This window comes from Leucoraja erinacea, chromosome 4 (assembly GCF_028641065.1).
Source record: "Leucoraja erinacea ecotype New England chromosome 4, Leri_hhj_1, whole genome shotgun sequence".
NCBI classification, from domain to species: Eukaryota; Metazoa; Chordata; class Chondrichthyes; order Rajiformes; family Rajidae; genus Leucoraja; species Leucoraja erinaceus.
The window spans coordinates 78129522-78152356 of record NC_073380.1 but is presented as its reverse complement, the minus strand read 5'-3'; the positions used below and the strand labels follow the sequence as shown (position 1 = coordinate 78152356).

At 43.3% G+C, this 22835-nt stretch overlaps 2 protein-coding genes across 2 annotated transcripts in view; one reads left to right on the top strand and one right to left on the bottom strand.

Moving 5' to 3' along the window:
* Positions 1 to 8096: 8096 nt before the first annotated feature.
* utp23 (UTP23 small subunit processome component) lies at positions 8097 to 13791 on the bottom strand. The gene is made up of 3 exons (XM_055634585.1): positions 13426 to 13791; positions 13109 to 13283; positions 8097 to 8724 (listed from the first exon to the last, which is right to left on the bottom strand). The coding sequence occupies exons 1-3, from the start codon at positions 13788 to 13790 to the stop codon at positions 8350 to 8352; spliced, it is 915 nt and encodes a 304-aa protein (XP_055490560.1). The 5' UTR covers position 13791; the 3' UTR covers positions 8097 to 8349.
* Positions 13792 to 15099: 1308 nt separating this feature from the next.
* The window catches only part of eif3hb (eukaryotic translation initiation factor 3, subunit H, b), a 120155-nt gene continuing 112419 nt past the window's right edge, over positions 15100 to 22835 (top strand). Inside the window, exons 1-2 of the mRNA XM_055634584.1 lie at positions 15100 to 15333; positions 21288 to 21444. Of these exons, the coding sequence (XP_055490559.1) occupies positions 15139 to 15333; positions 21288 to 21444 (352 nt within the window). The 5' untranslated portion in view covers positions 15100 to 15138. The remainder of the gene's footprint in view (positions 15334 to 21287; positions 21445 to 22835) is intronic.

The window sequence follows — 22835 nt, the reverse complement described above, 5'->3', positions numbered from 1 at the left end:
GACACATGACAATAAACTCTTGAATCTTGACATTAAGGAAAATCGAAAGGCTTGTTTTCCATGCGTTAAAAATAGGAGGGTGACCAGGGATAAGGTAGGACCGCTGAAAGATAAAGGAGAAAATCTATGCTTGGTCGGACAATGTAGGTGAGGTACTACACGAGTACTGCATCGTGTGTACATCTTGGAGAAAGACTTGGAGGACCACGAGATCAGTGTGGAGAACACAAATATGCTGGGACATTTTGAGATCGAGAAGGAGGTGGTGCTGAGGCTCTTGAATGCATTTCGTTGTCTCTGCACTGTACACTGACAATGACAATTAAAATTGAATCTGAATTAAAATTGAATCTGAAGAATGGTAAGGTGGATAAGTCTGCAGGGCCTGATGGGATCTATCCTAGGTTATTGAGGGAGGCAAGAAGATTGCAGGGCCTTGATTAGGATCTTGGTTGCTTCTCTAGACACATACAAGGTCCCGTAGGGCAGGAGGGTGGCCAATCTTGTTCCTTTGTTTAAGAAAGTAAGTAGAGAGAATCCAGGGAATTATTGGCCTCACCTCAGCAATGAGCCTCATCTCAGTAGTAGGGAAATTATTGGAGAGATTTCTTTGAGATAGGATTTACTCCCATCCTATGAAAAGGGGCTAATTAGGAATAGCCAGCACGGGTTTGTACACAGTAGATCGTGTCTCACTAACTTGATTTAAATTTTTTGAGAAGGTTACAAAGGAGATTGATGATGATATGGTGGTGGATTTTACATGGATTTTAGTAAGGCTTTTGATAAGGTCACCCATGGCCAGCTGATCCAGAAGATTAAGATGTTCAGGATTCATGATTACTTAAGTCGTATAGATTCAGAACTGGCTTATTCATAGAAGGCAGCAGGGACAGCTGTTATCAGGCAATTGAATCATCCCACCACAACCAGAGAGCAGTGCTGAACTACTATCTACCTTATGGGTGACCCTCGGACTATCCTTGTTTGGACATTGCTGGATTTACCTTGCATTGAACATTACTCCCTCATCTGTAAATGGCTCGACTGTAATCATGTGTTGTCTTTCTGCTGACTGGATAGCATGCAACAAAAGCTTGACAATAAACTAAACCTCAGTACGCATGACAATAAACTAAACTGAAACCAAATAAAAAGATATTCTGGTTGGAGGTTTGTGACTAGTGGAGTTTTGCAAGGATCCTCTGCTCTAAATGTAGATGGGTTGATGAGTAGGTTTGCTGACAACACCAAAATTGGAGGAGTTGCAGACCATGAGGAAAGCTGTCAGAAGATTCAGCAGGATATAGATCAGCTGCAGAAGTGGGCAGATTGAGTTTAACCCGAGCAAATGCAAAGTGTTTCACTTTGGGAGGTTGAATGTAAGGAGAGGGTATAGAATTAATGGCAAGACCCTTAACAGCATTGTGTAGGCAGGAACTGCAGATGCTGGTTTACACTGAAGATGGACACAAAATGCTGGAGTAACTCAGTAGGATGGCAGCATCTCAGGAAAAAAAGGAAAAAGAAAAAAGAAAAAGACATCTCGGGTTGAGTCTGAAGAAGGGTCTTGATCCAGAACGTCACCTTTTCCTTTTCTCCTGAGATGCTGCCTGACCCGCTGATTTACTCCCTTAACAGCATTGATGTGCAGAGACCTTGAAGTCCAAGTTGCTAAATGTGGCAGCACAAGTAGATAGGGTGGTTAAGAAGCTGTATGGGATGCTTGCATTCATTGAATATAAGAGCCAAGAAGTCATGATGCACTTTAGGACTCTGGTTAGTCCACATTTGAAGTATTGCATGCAGTTCTGGTCGCCCCATTACAGAAAAGATGTGGAAGCTTTGGACAAAGCGCAGTGGAGGTTTACCACAATCTTTAGAGGGGTTCAGCTACAGGGAGAGGTTGGATAGGCTAGAATTGTTTTTTTCTGGAAAGTTCGAGGTTACGGGGAGACGACAGAAGTATATAAATTTATGAGAGGCATAGATAGGCTTGATCAGTGCTTCTTAAACTGGTGAATGGTTTATCCAAGGGTGAATGAAATTATTTTGGGGTAAATGAAACTAGAAGGGTGAATGACTTAATTTATTCAGATATTTGAAAGTATTTTTTCTATACTTAAAAAGGGCATTGCCATAAATTGCTCTTATTGATATTTAATGGCAGTGGAGCTGGAAATGTTATGTTTTTTCTCTCTCTACCTATGGTTTTCCAAGTCTGAAGAAGGGTTTCGGCCCGAAACATTGCCCATTTCCTTCGCTCCATAGATGCTGCTGCACCCGTTGAGTTTCTCCAGCATTTTTGTGTACCTATGGTTTTCCAATTTCAAAGTAGAAGGATATTTCCTAAATTTACTGTAATATAACCTTTTAGGGAAGACCATAGTTTTTTGAGCAAGTTTTCAAAAGAAAAACACTGCTGTAATCAAAGCCCGAAAGGGTAGCATGGGGCTGAATCCCAGTGTTTAGACGTTGGAATGTTTTTTTATTATTCCAATCAAATGATTCTCCAACTCCAGTGGTAATTCAACTTTTTACTCCTTGTTTTCTTTACATATTTTTAGGATGTTCAAAAAGTTGAATAAAAGAAACACTTAAGAAATGCGTTAATTTATGTTTTTTGCTCATGTGACAAAATAATTTATATATTTAATTATACACAAGGCAGAATAAGACGAAAATTACCAAAAAACATAAGAACATTTAGTCGAGGGTGAATGGAATTTTGTGATAAAGACAAGGGGTGAATGACACTGAAATAGTTTAAGAAGCATTGGGGCAGATGATCAGAACTTTTTCCCAGGGTGAAAATGTTCAACACTGGACAGCATAGCTATAAGGTGAAAGGGGAAAGTTTAATGGAGATGTGCAGGTTCAGCTTTTTACACAAACTGTGGTGAGGGCCTGGAACACATTGCCAGGAGTGGGTGGAGGAGGCAAATGCCATAGAGGCCTTTAAGAGCCTTTTAGATAGGCACATGGAAGAGCAGAGAATAGAGGAATATGGATCATGTGCAGGCAGATGAGATCAGTTTAACTAGGCATCATATTCAGCACAAACTTTGTAGGCCGAAGGACTCGTTCCTGTGCTGAATTGTTCTATGTTTGAGTTATTTACTTGAAGTGACATTCACATCTAGTTTGAAAATACTGGCTGAGGAGCACTGCTTGTCATAAATGGTGTTCTTCTTCTTCTTGCGTATGGCGTGCACAGCCTAAATTTGTAGAACAACTTGTTCTATTTGATCTTATTTGATTGTGCACGCCCAGTTGATTGCATTCGTCGAAACAGGGCGGACCATGTGAAGGTTGCAATCTCCCACCCCATAAATGGTGTTAACCAAACGCAAATCATTATATCCAATCATTTTGATGAATTGTTGGCCTGCAGTCTTCACCTGCCACTTGGACACCTAATCTAGATTAATTGTTCCTGGATGGGAACAATGAATTGTAGTCCACCAAGGGATGCATGTTGAAAAAGATGACAGTAGCTAGAGGAAATCACATAGCCATGATTTAATGGTCTACTCTACTTTGTTAAAAAAAAAATTAGAAGTGCAAGTCAACTCACTTTTAAAATTACTGCTATTGATTAGAGTAAAGACTGTTTTTTGTCAGTCAGTGGAAGGGTCCTGGCCCAAAATACGCCAGTCAATTATTTCCATAGATACTACCTAACTCACTGAGTTCCTCCAGCTCTTTTGTTTTTTTGTTCAAGATTCTTATATTTCCTTGTGCCTCCATTTTCTCAATGTTGTCGGTCTTCAATATTAAGAACAAAATAATCTGTACATCCTCAGCAGTTCAGCACTTGGGCTGCTGAAGTGCATAAGAGTGCATCTTGAGCAGGTAATGTAGTTATAAAGCATGAAATACCAGTCGTATGCATCTGCTAGGAATGTTTTGAAGCACAAGAGACTGCCGTTCTTGATCAGACTTGACTGGCTTTATCTTGCACTGAACGTTATTCCCTGATCACGTATCTGTACACTGTGATTGGCTCGATTGTAATCATGTATTGTCATTCCGCTGACTGGTTAGCACGCAACAAAAACTTTTCACTGTACCTTGGTACATGTGACAATAAACTAAACCATTAATGCAAGACCCTTTGCACAATATGCTGAACTGACACCACTTAAAATGCCTATTCACCTAACATCTGATGTGGCTAGATTCTGGATATGTTGTCCGCTCAGTTTTTGTTACTGTGGCTTCATTTCCAGCATAAGCAGCAAAATGTTAAACTGACAGTGTCGGGATTTTGGCCATGCCGGACCAGACGATTTTAGGGATTTTCTGAAGCTATTCTGATGCTAATCCAAAATACATTTAAAACTCCCTTTTTAAATTTGACACCAAAGAATAACACACGTTTCAGTGAACCTGGTAAGTTATGGGGACACGGGAAATAAAGCCACAGTAGGTTTCAAAGGAACGTGGGAAACTAAGCCAGGTATATTTCAAGGAGGGTAGCAAACAGAACCAGTTGAGTTTAGAGGGTGTGCAGGAACTGGGACCCTGGAGGGATGAAGGGAACATGGGAACCGGGGCACGAGTGCATTGATGAAGTGTGGAAACCAATACCCTGGTGTGTGGAAGCTGTAGATGTTGAACTCTTGAAATTACTGGCTGGTTGGAGAGGATTATTGGAGCATTGAATTCTCAATGTGAGGAAGGTGAGAAAGGGATAACTTGTCACAGGATGGAAAGAAAGCAGGTTAATGATGAAAAAGACCGTAAAACAATAAGCAAAATAGTTTGGATATTGGAAATCTGAATTAACAGCTTAACAATTCTGTAAATACAGCGGCAGTGCAGCGACATATATGGATAAAGAGGTAACTGTTTATTTCTCCGCAGATGATGCCTGACCTGCCGACGTTCTTCTTTTGTGAAAGGGATGGTAATATCAAATGAAAAATAGTGGTAATTGAACAAACAAGGGAAGACTGGAAGAGGTGCACAGGTGGAAGCAAAATCATTATCTAAAGGGCCTGTCCCACTTACGTGTCCTTGGCACGCAAATTACGCGACCTCATGGTCGCGTTGAGCCACAACGGTCCCGCGAAGGTCGGGCGCGACTACATGCGTACGCACAGCCGTCTGGAGTGAATTTGAAGATGGACACAAAGCTGGAGTAACTCAGCGAGACCGGCAGCATCTTTGGAGAGAAGCAATGGGTGATGTTTCGTGTCGACTCTTCTTCAGTCTGAAAAGAACGGTCTTGACCCAAAACGTCACCCATTGCTTCTCTCCAGAGATGCTGCCGGTCCCGCTGAGTTACTCCTGCATTTTGTGTCTATCTTCAATTTTCTTGGCCCCGCTCTGGGAGTAGAAGTGGGGGCAGATCCGGACCGCAACGGCCGTGAGCCCCAGGCCGAGTTCGGCAATCATTTGCCTGCTTCTGCTGCTGTTGTATGTGAGACGTTGCGTCGCGCCAGGGCCTTGGGCCTGTCCCACTTTGGCCGTCAGTTCCGCGACAGGCCGTTGGCGCGCAAAGATTTTGTTCACCACAAATATTTCGGACCCCATGCGATGTCGCGCACAATTACATACCCCTCCGCGCTTCTAAGGGACCGGCCCCGCATGGACATATGATGCCCGTGCGCCTCAACGCGACCACGAGGTTGTGCAATTTGCATGCCAGAGGAAATGGATGTCAGTGTTGGAAATACCAATTATTTGAATTTGTTGTACTCAGTGTTGACTAAGAAGGTGATAATATGCCTGGTTCAAACCAGAGGTGTTATTCCTCAAGTTTATATTTATAGTAGCTTCATGGCAGCAAGGGAGGGGGCTGTGGAATAGGAAGTCTGACCAGGAACAAATTAAGTTGAGCCTCAGCATCATACAATCTGGATCATTCAATACATCATTCAGGAGGGTTCAGAAGTTTATCAGAATGCTAGGTAGAGAAAAATGCTGGAGAAACAGCGGGTGAGGCAGCATCTATGGTGCAGTTTGCTGTGGAATAGACAACATGTTTAAGAAGGAACTGCAGATGCTGGAAAATGGAAGGTTTTTATCAGAATGTTGCCTGGATTAGAAGGTAATAGCTGCAAGGAGAAGTTGGGGAAACTTGGATTTTTTCTCTCTGAAGCGCCAGAGGCCGAGGAGAGACCTGATGGATGTTTACAAAATGATGAGAGGCATGGATATATGGACAGTCAAAACCAAATACTTGAGGGCATAGCTACAAGATGATAATGGGGAAGGTTTAAAGGAGTTGTTCAGGGCAGGTTTTTCACTCAGTGATTGGTGCCTGTAGCACACAGCCAAGGGTAGTGGTGGGGAGGATACGATAGTGGCATTTAACGGGGTTTCAGATGGACACTTGAATATGTAAGGAATGGAGGGCTATGGATAATGTCCAGGTAGAAATAAAGTTTAATTTGGCATCATCTTCAGTAGATATCCTGGGCCAAACTTCTGCATTTATGGTTCTCCATCTATTCCCCAAAATCTCCCATATCTGAATATCCAACTAAACCAGAGGCAATTGACCTGAATAGAATTGTTGCTATTTTCACCAATCATGTTCAACAAATCATGCAGAGCTTTCTGATTTGTGCCTTCAGATTTCCCACTAATTTCATCACACATGACAGGTGCAGGTTTTGGAAAAATGGCTACAATAAACATTTGTAAATGAAAAGAAAAAAATTGAAATAACTAACGGTGAATACTTTTCCTCATAAGTGAGCCACCTAATGTACAGATTTCAAACTGCAAGGGTAACAAGTTATTGGAACACTATCTCGAGATTTACCAGTTTACTGGTTCTAATATATCATGATCATTGTGAAATAGTTGTACTTCTTGCCTCTATTTCTTCTCTAAAGCCCAACAAACCATCTTGTTGACAGTAACTGTCATCCTAATTTTGTCTTGTTCAAAGACTCAGGAGTCTTCAGTATTCTCTTCCTCGAAGAGCAGTGCTAACAGAGTCTCCGGCTACTTTTACAACAGTATTATAGATTCTTGATATACAAGGGGATGAAAAGTTAATGGAGATAGGTGAGAATGCAGAATTACAAGTGAAATCAACCACGTGGCAGCGATCTGTTCCTGCTTATATTTGTATATTGTATTTTGCACTGAAAGATATTGATAGGTTCATTGAGGAAAAGAGCTCCAAAGAAATTTAGTGACGGAGATATTTCAAATGGTTATGGTCATGTCCTTATATTCTCACCCATATCTTTGCAGTAAATTTACTATCCAGAATCAGAATCACTTTATTCACCAAGTATGTTTTGTAACATACAAGGAATTTAATTGGCCAGGTCAGTCATACAATTAAAAGCAACAGATCACTCAAAAACACATTTTAACATGAACATCCACCACAGTGACTCCTACACATTCCTCACTGTGATGGAAGACAAAATAAAGTTTGTCCTTTCCCTTAGTTCTTCCTCGGTTGTGGGCCTCAAGCCCCCGTTGACGGGAAGATCTTGACTCCCGTAGCCGGCGGCATTTCAGGCCCTCTGCATCGAGGCGATCCGCTCCCGCATCAGGGGGATATTAGCCGCCCTGTGCTGGATGATCGAACCTCGCGTTGGGGCTGGTCGAACCTTGTGCAGCATTGGAGCTCCCGACAAGGCAAGGGATCAGCTCCGATGTTAAGTCCGCTCCCCGCAGTGGGGCTCACGACAATCCGAGGAGGCTTCCAGCTCCATCGATGGAAGGCCGCAGAGCGCGCCGGAGAATGTGATCCAAAAAATAATCACATCTCTGACAAGGTAGGTACTTGAAAAAAAAGCTCCCCCCGCTCCCCTCTCCTTCCCCACATAAAACAAACCAAAGAACATTCAAACAAACTTTTAACACACTAAAAAAATAACAAAAAGAATGGAAAAACGAACAGACTGCCGACAGGGCAGCCATCTCCCCGGCACCCCTGGTGTAATTGACCCGAATAGAATCATTGCTAATTTCTATCCAGAATGTACATTACTGTGATGTTTATAAACATAGGGATTTCACATTTAATACTTACATTGAAAATCTGAAATTTTCTGTAATATAATACTAGTGCAAAGCATTATAATTATTTTTTCAATGGTCATTTTCTTTGCTGCAAATGTTTCATTATTGTTATAAACAGAAAAGTGGCAGTTAAGGGATGTTTCATCATCTGAAAGTACAAATACTGTAAAAATTAAAAATAAAAACTCTAAAAACTTTTTTAAGTGGTCTTCAAAACCAGCTTCATTGAATTGTACAGGAAAGAAGTTTATTATGTGAATTTGTTACAAATTAGAGATGTTCAAATCAGCTCAGTAAATAAAAAAATGACACAACACACTTTGACGCATGCATATACAGACTCCATAGTTACACTTGTCTGATTTTTAATATGCTGGGATTTGATTGAGCTGTTCGCCTTTTTTTACTTGATCTGCTTCGCTTTTTTTCTTTTGTTGGTTGTTGTGTTGGCTTCACTTTCTTTTTCAGACAACTGAGAGGATTGGGGCCTCCTTTTCTTTTGCGTTTCTTGCGCTGGGATTCAGATTCCTTCACAAGACCCTGCTCTTCTTTCAAGTGTTGAATAGTCTTTTGCTGATGTACGGGGACAAACTGCTCATTATGCAATGATGGTAGCTGTGCAATTGATTTGGCAGAAGGTTTTTCCAAAACCATAGTGTTCTGCACAATGTACATCAGAGGGACTCCTGACAACTTTTTGATTTTTATAGTTAAATGTTGATCCTGTAAAAAAAGAAAATAAATAATGACTAATTCCAGCACTCTAGTTATAGACCCAGAAAAGCATGCCATTTGATGAACAGGACTTTTCCTTCACATCAACCCATATTTACATCACCTTGTTGTAAATAGGTACTAAATTAGGCACAGTGATATCTTGGAATCATCAAGAAGTGACCCAAAATTTACATTGTGTATTTTAAACTGAATCTTAGAGTAATTTAGTGGAATTTGAAATAAGGATTTTCAATATGAATAACAGTAATGCAGGCCAAAGTAGATTGAAAAAACTTTGAAACGACAAGCCAGCCAATTTATAACAAATAATTAAAGATATAATTTATAATTTTTAACAAGTATATATTTATCAATAACCCCACTCTCACCATCGACGGCACCACTGTCTCCCCATCTCCCCAGGCCCGCAACCTTGACGTGATCTTTGATTCCACCCTCTCCCTTGAGCCTCACATCCGCCATGTCATTAAAACCTCCTTCTTTCATCTCCGCAACATCGCCAAAATCAGACCCTCTCTTACACCTCCCGCTGCTGAAAGACTCATCCATGCCTTCATCTCCTCCCGACTGGACTACTGCAACTCACTTCTCCTTGGCATCAGCTCCACCTACATCAACCGACTCCAACTGGTCAGAACGCAGCCGCCCGACTCATCACCCACACCAAATCCTGGCATCACATCACGCCAGTCCTCAAACAACTTCACTGGCTTCCCATCTCTCACCGGATCACCTACAAAATCCTGGTCCTCACCTACAAAGCCCTCCACCATCTGCCCCCCCCCATATCTCATTGACCTCCTCTCCCCCTACCAACCCTCACGGTCCCTCAGATCCACATCAGCCGGTCTCCTCTCCATCCACAAATCCAACCTCCGCAGTTTTGGGGACAGAGCCTTCTCCAGGGCAGCTCCCAGGCTCTGGAACTCCCTCCCCCAACTGATCCGCAATTCAATTCAATTCAACTTTAATGTCATCTCACAAATACAAGTATGAGTACAACGAAATGCAGTTTTGCATCAGTCCATAGTAGTTGTGCATAAAGAAATTTAAAAAAAATAGAAAGAGAGAAGATACAGAATAATCAAAAAATACAGAATAATTAATTCCGTGTCCCTCACCATCTTCCAGTCCCGCCTCAAGACCCATCTCTTCACCTCTGCCTATCCTTAGCCCCACGTCCCCCTCCCTTTTCATCTGTGCTTGAATTGCCTCATATTGTGTTTTGAATTGAATTCTGTCTTTAATTTGTGTACTAGTCATGTCTCTACTATTTATTTCATTCCGCTTACATGTTTTTCCTCTACTTGTTAAATTTTTGTAAGGTGTCCTTGAGACTCTTGAAAGGCGCCCATAAATAAAATTTATTATTATTATTATTATTTTATGGAATAAAAGTATTTGGGGATATGCAGTTTAACATGGATAGAAGCAAAATAAATTGGAATGTAAATTCAAATAAGATAATGAAATTGATTTTAAGAGGTTAATTTGCTTCTAAAAGAGGAGCAATGGCAAATGAACTCCTTACAGAGTAAGACAAGATAAACGATCATGGTAGATGTCCCGAAAAACATTTTGAAATACAAAAAATGAGTGGCCTGTTACTAGTCCACTATTAAATCCTAACAAAGCCTGCGGCTCGGATTACTTACATCCTATATTTCAAAAAGAGGTGATACAGAAAGCTAGACGAGTCTGGCGCAGGACAAAGTCTCGCAAGTGACAGTGAGAGGGTAATTTGACTGGATGATGAGTAGAGCAAATGACAAAGGTTAGAGGTGAAGAGGAGTGAACTATAAAGCCAGGGGGAGGGATATCGTACAAGAGGATGGGGATATAAGGGAAGTGAAGGCTTCAGGGATGAGGGTCGATGGGAGGGTGGGAACAATGGGTGTGCACGTGTGTGAGGAGAGTGCACAGGGAAGAGACAATGGATAGGGAGGGTATTAACGACAATTTTAATCCAATCATCGACGAAAAAGCTAAGTTCAAGAGTGGAGACGAGAGTGACTACACATGATATCAAGGCCGCATTTGACTGAGTGGGGGATTGAGTTGTCCAAGTAAAACTGGATTCAATGGGAAGAGACATTCTTTGCATAAAAGATGATTGCATCTATTGAGGGCTCATCTTCTTACCCTGAGGATATCAGTGCAGGCATTCCTTAGTGTTCTTGATACTACTGCCTTCAGTGCACTCACAATCATCAAGCTTGAGCGTTAAGTCAGAAGATCGGTTTATATTTAATGGAACAATGTTTAGTTTTGAGATGAAGCATGGAAACGGGCCCCTTCAACCATCACCTGTCCACACTAGTTCTTCATTATCCCACTTTCTCATCCACTCCCCACACATTAGGAGACATTTTACAGAGCCTAGGAGAGTCTAGGACTAGAGGTCATAGCCTCTGAATTAAAGCACGTTCCTTTAGGAAGTAAATCAGGAATTTCTTTAGTCAGAGGGTGCTGAATCTGTGGAATTCATTGCCACAGAAAGGAGGTTAAATCATAGGATATTTTTAAGGCAGAGATAGATTCTTGATTAGTACGTGTGTCATGGGAAGAAGGCAGGAGAAAGATGTTAAGAGGGAAAGATAGATCAGCCATGATTGAATGGCAGAGTAGACTTGATGGGCCAAATGGCCAAATTCTGCTCCATCACTTATGAATTTATCATAGTCAAATTTTAAGTTAGAACCAAGTCTCATGTATTTACAATATGATTAACTGGCACAAAGTTTACTTGTAAGATTTATTCCTATTAACCGTGCAAATTAAGTAATGCCTGCCCTTCTAAGTTACTCCAGCATTTTGTGTCCATCTTCAGTGTAAACCAGTATCTGCAGTGTCTTCATACAAAATCACACTGTTGTTGAATTTCATTGGTTCCAAAGTGAGAGAACAGTACTGCGCAATAAAGCTCTCCTTCTTCAAATGAGAACTTGGAAAATGAATTAGACACATTACAAGCTCATTGCAAGTAAAATGTGGATTCTTTATAGTCAATAGACAATAGACAACAGGTGCAGGAGTAGGCCATTCGGCCCTTCAAGCCAGCACCACCATTCAATGTGATCATAGGGAGGTTTCACGGCAGTCGGGTCACGACCCATGACCCGTACTGTTGCTACGCTACTCCAAATGGATTATACGCGATGTACTGCAGGTAGGCACTTATCATTGTTTCCAGCGTAGCGGGCCCGTTAAAACCCGCTGAAATGGTCAATTTTTGCGCTGTAAATAATTATGGAAATCTGGATAAGTGTGTGAGACATTTAGCATACTTCAGAATTCCAAAAGTGAGGAGAAATTACGGTAGATAAAAGCGAGAGTTGAAGGGACAACAACAGCCAGAGTGCTTGGCGAACATTGGCCGTTTGCTCACTGCATTTCATCAACAGTAAGACATTATTTGTGTTTTTTCTTGATTCCTTTGGCATCTAAAAAGTTACAGAAGTGATAAATCTGTCTGTAATTTTTTTTAAATCGCCCATGGTTCTCGTGGGTTTTTACATACAAAATGAAAACGCATCTGAAGAAACATTTACAGCCAGATTTATCACTTCTGAGAATTTTTAGATACCAAATCAAGAAAACACACAAATAATGCCTTACGATTAAATGCAGTGAGCAAACGCGATAATTCACAATATTTTCAATGTTTACCAAGCACTTTAGCTGCTGTAGTCCCTTCAGTTCTCGCTTCTCTATACCTTCATTTCGCTTCACGTTTGGAATTCTAAAGTTGGGTACATATCTCTCACACTTACCCCAACTCCCACAATTTTTTTCAACGCAAAAATTCAACATTTTGGCGGTTTTTAACAGGTAGGAAAGTACGCATTTCTAGCATTAATTACATGTACCGGAAGTGACGGATGTCTTCCAGTTGGATTTAGCGGCTCCGTGCATCGAGCCCTATGACCCAATGACCTTTCGTGCAACCACCCTATAGCTGATCATCCCCAACCAGTACCCCGTTCCTGCCTACTCCCCATATCCCCTGACTCTGCTATCTTTGAGAGCCCTATCTAGCTCTCTCTTGAAAGTATCCAGAGAACTGAGTCATCCACAGGAACTGTGGTTGAATGAGCAAAAACCTAATTCAAAGTTAAGCAAGTGTTATTGAGGTTATATGATATCAAAGATAAATTTCAACAAAGTCAATAAACATAATAAAGGAAATAAAAACACAAAGTGTTGGAGGAACTCAGTATCTGAAGAAGGCTCATGACTCAAAACGTAGTCTGTCCTTTCCCTCCATAGACACTGCCTGACCCGCTGAGTTCCTCCAGCACTTTGTGCTTTTGTCCAGGATTCCAGTATCTGTAGTGTTTTGTGTCGAATATATTATTGTTTAGGTTACCTGTGTGGCCACAAAGTAATGATGAAGATTGTTGTTTTTAACCATCGACAAAAGACAAGCCGAGGCACTTTCAGGATTTTTGAAATGTGCACAATTTCTAATTTGAAATCGTTGAGCTATCAACTTGGCGCCATACAATTCTTTCCCAAGCGATTCCAACTCTTTCAGGACGCAACTAGAAAATTAAAAAACACATATATATATTCTTCATGAATTACAAGACAAGAAATAAACAATGAAATCTTGAAAAACCTAATACAAAATCGCCAATACACTACATTCATGTCAAAATGATATGCAATGAACGAAATACTTACGAAGTTGTACACATCTGTACCTCTCCCATTAGATACTTGGGCATCTGCTCTTTGATCTGAATCTTATTCTTCAACGCGGCCTGACAAAATGTCCCATCGAGAAGGATCTGGAAAGGTTCGCGGAAGCCATAGTTGTGTTTGTAAAACGAAATAAGCTTTCTTGCGGTTTTCTGCCGTTTAATTTTCATTTTTTCGCGAATAAGAAGAACGATGTGGAGAATATATATTTGCGGAAAACAATTAACGAGGAAATAGACGCCCCAGTTGTAGGTTTGTCGGGTGAAACACGCCTGGTCTTGGAGGAAGAATCTGCAACCAACGACCACTAACATCAACCCTGCCCCGGATCCGGACCCGGACCGCATGCACCCCGAGTGCAGCAGCAGAACTCGTCCCCGCACAACAAGACAGGCACAACATGCTGGAGTAACTCAGCATCTCTGGAGAGAAGGAATGGGTGGTGTTTCGGGCCGAGACCCTTCTTCAGGCTGATAGTCAGGCGAGAGGGAAACGAGTGATCATGTGATGGGAGCAGAATTAGGCCATTTAGCCCATCAAGACTACACCACCATGGCTGATCTATCTCTCCCTCCTAACCCCATTCTCCTGCCTCTCCCCCATAACCCCAGACACCTGCACTAATCAATCAATTATATACGGTCTGAAGAAGGGTTTCGGCCTGAAATGTTACCTATTTCCTTCGCTCCATAGATGCTGCCGCACCCGCTGAGTTTCTCCAGCATTTTTGTTTACAATCAATTATATACGCCATTCCCCAAAGCAGCCGTACTAATCAGATATAGACGGTGATGTAGAGAGAAAAATAACAAATGAATGAAAGATATGTAAATAAAAAGTGAGGATGATAAAGGGAACAGGCCATTGTTAGCTGTGACAACGGTTCCCTCTCCCCCAACTCTCAGTCTGAAGAAGGGTCTCGACCCGAACGTATCAACCAGATGCTGCCTGTCCCGCTCAGTTACTCCAGTTACTCCAGTTACTCTAGCTCTTAATTCTGGGGTCAAGGAAAGAGCGTTCACATCGCAGTCCTGTTTCCACCAATCTTTCCACCACCACGTACAAGAAAGACACTATTATATGCAGATGTCGGTTCAGCGCTGGATGAACAACTTCTAATCTTGATGTGGACTCGATTAGAAGAATAAACCTTTAATTCTGAGGCTATGGCCACTAATCCTAGACTCTCCCACCAGTGGAAACATCCTCTCCACATCCACTCTATCCAAAAGATTATGGGAAACGTACATATTAGTTGTTTAGATCATATTTGCAAAATGTCTATCCGGCATTTTATATTTTTACTTAAAGATAGGTGTTTTTTATAATGTGTGAATGTCTCTGGAAGGTACAAACTCGAAGGACGATGTATTTCGTGAACATTTTCTCATGGCGTCTACAGAAGTCACACACACTATCGTGACAGGTGTGTGTGTAAGGGATGAACTGCAGATGTCGGTTTAAATAAAGGGAAGGTAGACACAAGATGCTGGAGTAACTCAGCGGGACGGGCAGCATCAGTGGAGAGAAGGAATGGGTGACGCTTCGGGCGGGGACCCAGCTCCTGGGCGGACACATTGTCGCGGGTCGCTGGGGCGGCGGACACATTGTCGCGGGTCGCTGGGGCGGCGGACACATTGTCGCGGCGGACGCTGTTCCGCTACCCGCTCCTTTCCGCTACCTCTCTGGTGTAAGATGGCGGCGCGGAGGGAAGCGGGAGCAGCGACGGCGGCGACCACCGGCACCAGCACCGGCCCCGGCACCAGCGCGCCGACCACGGCAGCGGCAGTGGTAGCGGCAGCGGCGCCAACAACAACAGCGGCGGCGGCAGCAGCAGCGGCGGCGGCCGGGCTCGATTCTCCCGTCAAACAGGTCCAGATCGACGGTCTCGTAAGTGAAGTCAACATCTGCTCTATCCCTTGCTCTGGTGGCCCTGAGCTCCAGCACCGCTGCGTCGGCGGGCATGGAGCCGGCTGGGGATGGGGCGGTGGGAGGGGGCATGGGGCCGGCGGGGGGGGCGGTGGGAGGGGGCATGGAGCCGGCTGGGGCGGTGGGAGGGGCATGGGGCTGGGGATGGGGATGGGGATGGGGATGGGGGCGGTGGGAGGGGGCATGGAGCCGGCTGGGGATGGGGCGGTGGGAGGGGGCATGGAGCCGGGCCGGGGATGGGATGGGGCGGTGGGAGGGGGCATGGAGCCGGGCCGGGGCTGCCGACCTGGTCCACATCCCGATGCCGGACACGTGTGGCTTCGCCCCCGCCCCCGCCCACACCCTGGCAGCAGCTCCAACGCTCATCCCTTGTTGTTTCCGTTCAGGGTAATTCACAACACGCCAGTGATAGCAACGCAGGAAAAGATGGGGAATGGGGACAGGAGTTAACCATTGGGCCCTCTCCACCTGCTCTCCAATTCATCAAGATCATGGATGATTTGTATCGCCTCCATACCCCAACGCTGTAACAAATTATTTTTAATATCCAGATCCCTCTTTTTTTCCCCAATACGTCGACTACTGATATCCCTCCACTATAAAGAATTGCAAAGATTTATCATCCTTGGAGTGAAAAACTTTCACCTCATTGATTCCTAAATAGCAAATCAGGGTTGTAGGCTCATCAGCCTCTGTAAAAAAAAAAAAAAATAGTATAAGATAGAACTAGTGTGAATGGTGATCATTGGTTGTCATGGACATGGTGGACTGAAGGGCTTGTTTCTATGCTGTATCTCTAAACTAAATTAAATTATTTATGGGAAACTGACTCGGATTCAAGAATTATCAGCCAGAGAAAGTGTCCATCTTTAGATAAGGAGACCAAAGATGTCCACAGTACACTTTGGTGGCAAACACAGGAAGGTGTCAAGTTGGAAAAAGGGGAAGTACAATGAGATCTGGGGATCCTTGTTCATAAGTCACTGAAAGTAAGCATGCAGGTACAGCCAGCAGTGAAGAAAGCGAATGGCATGTTGGCCTGCATAACAAGAGGAGTTGAGTATAGGAGCACAGAGGTCCTTCTGCAGTTGTACAGGGCCCTCGTGACACCACACGGAGTATTGTGTGTATTGGAGTCTTGAGGAGTATTGGAGTATTGTGTGTACTTTTGGCCTCCAAATTTGAGGAAGGACATTCTTGCTATTGAGGGAGTGCAGCGAAGGTTCACAAGGTTAATTCCCGGGATGGCAGGACTGTCATGTTGATAGAACGGAGCGGCTGGGCTTGTATACTCTGGAATTTAGAAGGATCAGAGGGGATCTTATTGAAACACGTTAAGATTATTAAGGATTTGGACATGTTAGAGGCAGGAAACATGTTCCCGATGTTGAGGGAGTCCAGAACTAGGGGCCCCAGTTTAAGAATAAGGAGTAAGCCATTTAGAACGGAGGCGAGGAAAATCTTTTTCACAGAGGTTTGTGAATCTGTGGAATTCTCTGCCTCAGAAGGCAGTGGAGGGCAATTCTCTGGATGCTATCAAGAGAGAGTTAGATAGAGCTCTTAAAGATAGTGGAGTCATGGGATATGGGGAGAAGGCAGGAATGGGGTACTGATTGTGGATGATCAGCCATGATCACAGTTAATGGCGGTTCTGCCTCGAAGGGCCGAATGGCCTACTCCTGCACCTATTGTCTATTGCTGCAGGAATAATGCTATAAGGGCTTTACATCTTTATTGTGTGATGCAGTATTTCGGCCTTCAGAGGAGAAGCAGTTAAGCGCTTTGCTGTCAAAGATGGATCACGAACTTGCAAAATAACTGTCCTTTGAAATGCTGATGGGGGGGGGGGTATCTCTTTGAAGATGGCAGAAATTATGAAAGATTGTGAAAGGAAAGTTTAACTTGGCCAAGTTAAACTTCCCCTTCGCATTGATCCATCGCTCACTGTTAGTGCTATTATTCCACTTGATCCAACAACACCTGAATACTCTCTGCCCAATGGTAACATAATGATGTTAATAGACAGTTAATCTGTTAGCCTGGACAATATCCAGAAGAATAATGTTCAGACATCGCTTCAGCAACTGGAATGAATTAATTTTAATTCCACTAATGTGGAGTTAAAGAAAAATGTTATCTGTATGTATACCAAGTTACTGGATTGTACAATCCCATCTGGTTCATCAATATCGTGGGAAAGCAACCCACTGTGTGATCTGACCCGTACATGATTCCAGAGCCTGAACAATGTCGTTGACGCTTAGCTACTTTCTCAAATAGCCTAGTATTCAGTAGTAGTAGTTGGCCCCCCACGGTCATGACTGACCATGGGTGATGCATCCTGGTCGGATGCAAGCCTGGGCGATGTCATATGGTGGACAGGCTGTTGCCCAAGCAGCACGTCCCTACTCTCGACGTCGCTGATCGATCCAAAGGAACAGCAGGGCCGTTACAGTTTGGCACCAGGGCTGTCGCAGGAGCTGCCAGAGCGAGGTTGTAGACAACGACGAACTGCCTTAGGGGCTCTGACTCCGGATTTTCTTGAGGTTTACTCCTGGAGCCTTTTTCATGACTGGACATGACCACAAGGCAATGGAGGCTTTAAATCAGAGTTTTCCCTCTCCTAGATGGACTGCCTTCCCAGGCTGACGAGCCCCATCTGCCCGAGATTCGTGGGGGCGGGAGCGTCTACCTTCCTGTGCAGGTCTATAGCACCTGCCCACTGCCCACTGCCCATTCAGTTGTATTAAAGGCAATAATGAAACAATCAGAATAATACCTGCATCAAAGTTGTGAACATAGATACATGGTGACCTTGCCCATTTAATTCTGTACTGTCATTCTCACAAACACCTGGCAGCATGTTGAAGCTGTGAGAACTGTTTCTCAGAGTAGTAAAGCATGTTTAAAGATTCTTGCTTTTAAACTGTTCTATTACTATCTTTGGGTATGACAAGTACCTCTGGATGGACGTCAGACCCACTTAGGATGACAGAATGGGGATAAATAGTCAGTAGGGAATAATGCTGGGAATACTGAACATTGGCTCAAAGCAGTAGAGGCATAAAAACGGAAACAGCTTAACTCGTGCTTCAGCCTAACTTGGCCATGCTGACCAAAACGCCCCATGTAAGCGAGTCCCATTTGCCTGTATTTGGTCCATAAACCTCTAAACCTTTTCTATCCATGACATGAAGACATACAGTGGCTTGCAAAAGTTTTCATACCCCTTGAACTTTTCCACATTTTGTCACGTTACAACCACAAACGTAAATTTATTTTATTGGGATTTTATGTGATAGACCAACACAAAGTGGTGCATAATTGTGAAGTGGAAGGAAAATGACACATGGTTTTCAATTTTTTTTTACAAATAAAAAACTGAAAAGTGTGGCGTGCAAAATTATTCAGCCCCCCTGAGTCAATACTTTGTAGAACCACCTTTCGCTGCAATTACAGCTGCAAGTCTTTTGGGGTATGTCTCTACCAGCTTTGCACATCTAGAGATTGAAATTTTTGCCCATTCTTCTTTGCAAAATAGCTCAAGCTCAGTCAGATTGGATGGAGAGCGTCTGTGAACAGCAATTTTCAAGTCTTGCCAGAGATTCTCAATTGGATTTAGGTCTGGACTTTGACTGGGCCATTCTAACACATGAATATGCTTTGATCTAAACCATTTCATTGTAGCTCTGGCTGTATGTTTAGGGTCATTGTCCTGTTGGAAGGTGAACCTCCGCCCTAGTCTCGTCTTTTGCAGACTCTAACAGGTTTTCTTCCAAGATTGCCCTGTATTTGGCTCCATCCATCTTCCCATCAACTCTGACCAGCTTCCCTGTCCCTACTGAAGAAAAGCATCCCCACAGCATGATGCTGCCACCACCATGTTTCACAGTGGGGATGGTGTATTCAGGGTGATGTGCAGTGTTAGTTTTCTGCCACACTTAGCGTTTTGCATTTAGGCCAAAAACTTCAATTTTGGTCTCATCTGACCAGAGCACCTTCCTCCACATGTTTGCTGTGTCCCCCACATGGCTTGTGGCAAACTGCAAACGGGACTTCTTATGGCTTTTTTTCAACAATGGCTTTCTTCTTGCCACTCTTCCATAAAGGCCCGATTTGTGGAGTGCACGACTAATGGTTGACCTGTGGACAGATTCTCCCACCTGAGCTGTGGATCTCTGCAGCTCCTCCAGAGTTACCTTGGCTGCTTCTCTGATCAATGCTCTCCTAGCCCGGCCTGTCAGTTTAGGTGGACGGCCATGTCTTGGTAGGTTTGCAGTTGTGCCATACTCTTTCCATTTTCGGATGATGGATTGAACAGTGCTCCGTGAGATGTTCAAAGCTTGGGATATTTTTTTGTAACCTAACCCTGCTTTAAACTTCTCCACAACTTTATCCCTAACCTGTCTGATGCCTTCACAGAACAGCTGTATTTATACTGAGATTAGATTACACACAAGTGGACTCTGTTTACTAATTAGATGACTTCTGAAGGCAATTGGTTGCACTGGATTTTATTTAGGGGTATCGGAGTAAAGGGGGCTGAATACTTTTGCACGCCACACTTTTCAGTTTTTTATTTGTAAAAAAATTTGAAAACCGTGTATCATTTTCCTTCCACTTCACAATTATGCGCCACTTTGTGTTGGTCTATCACATAAAATCCCAATAAAATACATTTACGTTTGTGGTTGTAACGTGACAAAATGTGGAAAAGTTCAAGGGGAATGGATACTTTTGCAAGCCACTGTATATATGTCTTGAGTCTATTTTTTAATTGTTTTTCTTTAGCTGTGTATATGTGGCGGGGGGGGGGGCGCTGTTAGTCTCTTCCCCGTTCGGGGACCCGACTTTTCCCCTGTCAGGTCTCCAGTGTCGTTGGGCCAAACATCGTGGAGCCGACGGCGGCCTCCAACCGGAACCAACCTGAGGGCTCCAGTCGCGGAGCCTGCGGACCTGTCATCGCGGAGCTGCCCATCTTTGGAACGGGAAGAGCTTCGGAGATTCCGGCCACAGGCCCGGTGGACAGGAACATCGGGAGCTCGCAGGTCCCTGGTGGGAGACCGCTTTACGGAGCTCCCACAACGGCAACTTCTCCCGCTGGAATCGTGGGGTTTAAAGGACACGGAGCCAGGCCTAACATCGCCCTGGGTGGCTTAAATGGCCAAAGGACTTACCATCGCCCGCCAGGGGCTTTAGCATCGGGAGCCCCAGTTTGTCTCGACGCTGCAGTTGGACTGCTGGACCGCGGGAGAAGAACAAAGGGAAGAGATAAGACTTTGCCTCCCATCACAGTGAGGAGATGTTGGAGATGCACTGTGATGGATATTTATGTAAACTGTGTTAAGTGTGGGTCTTGGTTTTTTTTTGTAATGTTAGACTGTAGAAAATGCAATTTCGTTCAAACCAAGCTGTTTGAATGACAATAAAAGGCATTCATTCCACTCTATTCTAAGTTGGGAAACCTGCTAATAAGTCAACACGTGACCTTTCAATCCATTACTGCAGACTGTAACTCCAGCGTGTGCCATAAGCAAAATGCAGTGCAGGAGCTTCACAATTTGCTTTGACAGAACCTCTCAAAGCTGTGACAACTTGTGGTAAAAGCAATAATGAAATAATCTGAATAAAACTATCTAGCAAGGTTATGGGTAGTGGCAAGAGGTTATGGATAGTGGCAAGTTTATCTCCGCATGTGTATCACATGACTTGGAAATTACCACTGATTCTTCATCACAAAATGTGGAAACTCACCAATGTTGCATTCGAGAGACTTTAGCAGAAGGTTCACAAAGACTATGCGGCAAATTATTCTGGAGGGCATTTGAGACCAGCAATAAACACTGGCCTTGTGTGGGTAGATTAAAGAAAATAACTGCCCTTTTTTCTGCCATTTTATTATGTTTCTATTATAGGTTGTCCTGAAGATCATTAAACATTTCCAGGAGGAGGGGCAAGGTAACGAAGTGGTCCAAGGTGTACTTCTAGGACTTGTGGTGGACGATCGGCTTGAAATTACCAACTGTTTCCCCTTCCCTCAGCATACTGAGGAGGATGCTGACTTTGATGAAGGTAGGTTGTGGATGGTGCTGTCTTTGAGTGTTTGAATTCCATTTCAAGTTCTTGCATTCTGTGAATATCCTGGTTGTTATCCAGCAGTCAATGCTCCAAATGAAAACCTCAACCTCATGAGTGGCTGAAGAAATTAGATTATTTTCTTAAGTTTAGAAATATGAAGGATCATCTCATTGAAACATGGCTTTGGGGGGGGCATGAAAGGGGAGATGTTGATATGTTTCACTGGTGGGGGAATCTTGTTTCACTGGGGGGGGGGGGGGGTTGGTTGGTGGGGGGTTGGGTGAGGGGTGGGGGAATGGTGTCTGTTATTGATGATTGTCAGCTATTACAGTGTAAGGGTTGGAGATAATTCTTCTGTCATCAGCTGTGAAGGTCTTCCTTCGCCTGCCAGTCCCTTTGCGATTAGTAAGCTCACCAGTGCTCTCTTTCTTCTCAATCAATCAACCTTTATTGTCAACTTGCAAAGCAACAATTGTACAGTGCAAAATGAGAAGACGTTTCCCAGGGAATACCAGAGCATCGCACATAAATCTTAAACATTTCACACATAATAACAGTAAAAACAATCCAGTCCCTGATGAAACAGTATAAATTGTTAAAAGCAGGTAAAACAGCAACATTAAAATACGGTAAAAACAGTCATTAAAATGTTCAGGGCAGCTGATTTGAGTGGCCAGTGCCAGAGTTATTAAATTGTCAGTGCAAATAAGCAGAATCAGGTGGAGTGACTGTTTAGCAGCCTCACAGCCTGTGGCAGGAAGCTGTTTAGTAGTCTGGTAGTCCGGGCTTTGATGCTACGGTATCTCTTGCCTAATGGCAGGAGATCCAGATGTATGTTGAGGGGGCAGTTTGTCCATAGCACTTTCCTTGGCACAACTTTGGTCCTCATTTTTAAAAGCAGAAATAAAAGTTCCCAAAGATGATGGAAAGACTGGAGGAAAGACTAGGTGCTGAGAGCGCTCTTATACCTGCATTAAGGAGGCAATTAAACACGCCTGAGCAATTACAAAGACCTGTAAAGCCATGTGTCCCAAACATTATGGTGCCCTGAAATGGGATGAGTATGTATATACACAACTGTAATTTCTACATGGTGAAACCAAAATGTATAAAAATATCCTTTAATAAAATCTGACAATATGCACTTTAATCACATGTGATTTTTTTTTTTCAATTACAAATCTCAAATTGTGGAGTACAGAAGCAAATAAATAAATGACGGGTCTTTGTCCCAAACATTATGGAGGGCACTAAGTATCGATCGAAACAATTGCTTGTCAGTTTCAATGACCTCCACAGTGTAACAGGCAGCCTGTGTTCTTGGAGACAGTCTGCTGTAACAAAATCTGATCAAAAGAACTGTAATAATGAGATTGATTGATTCA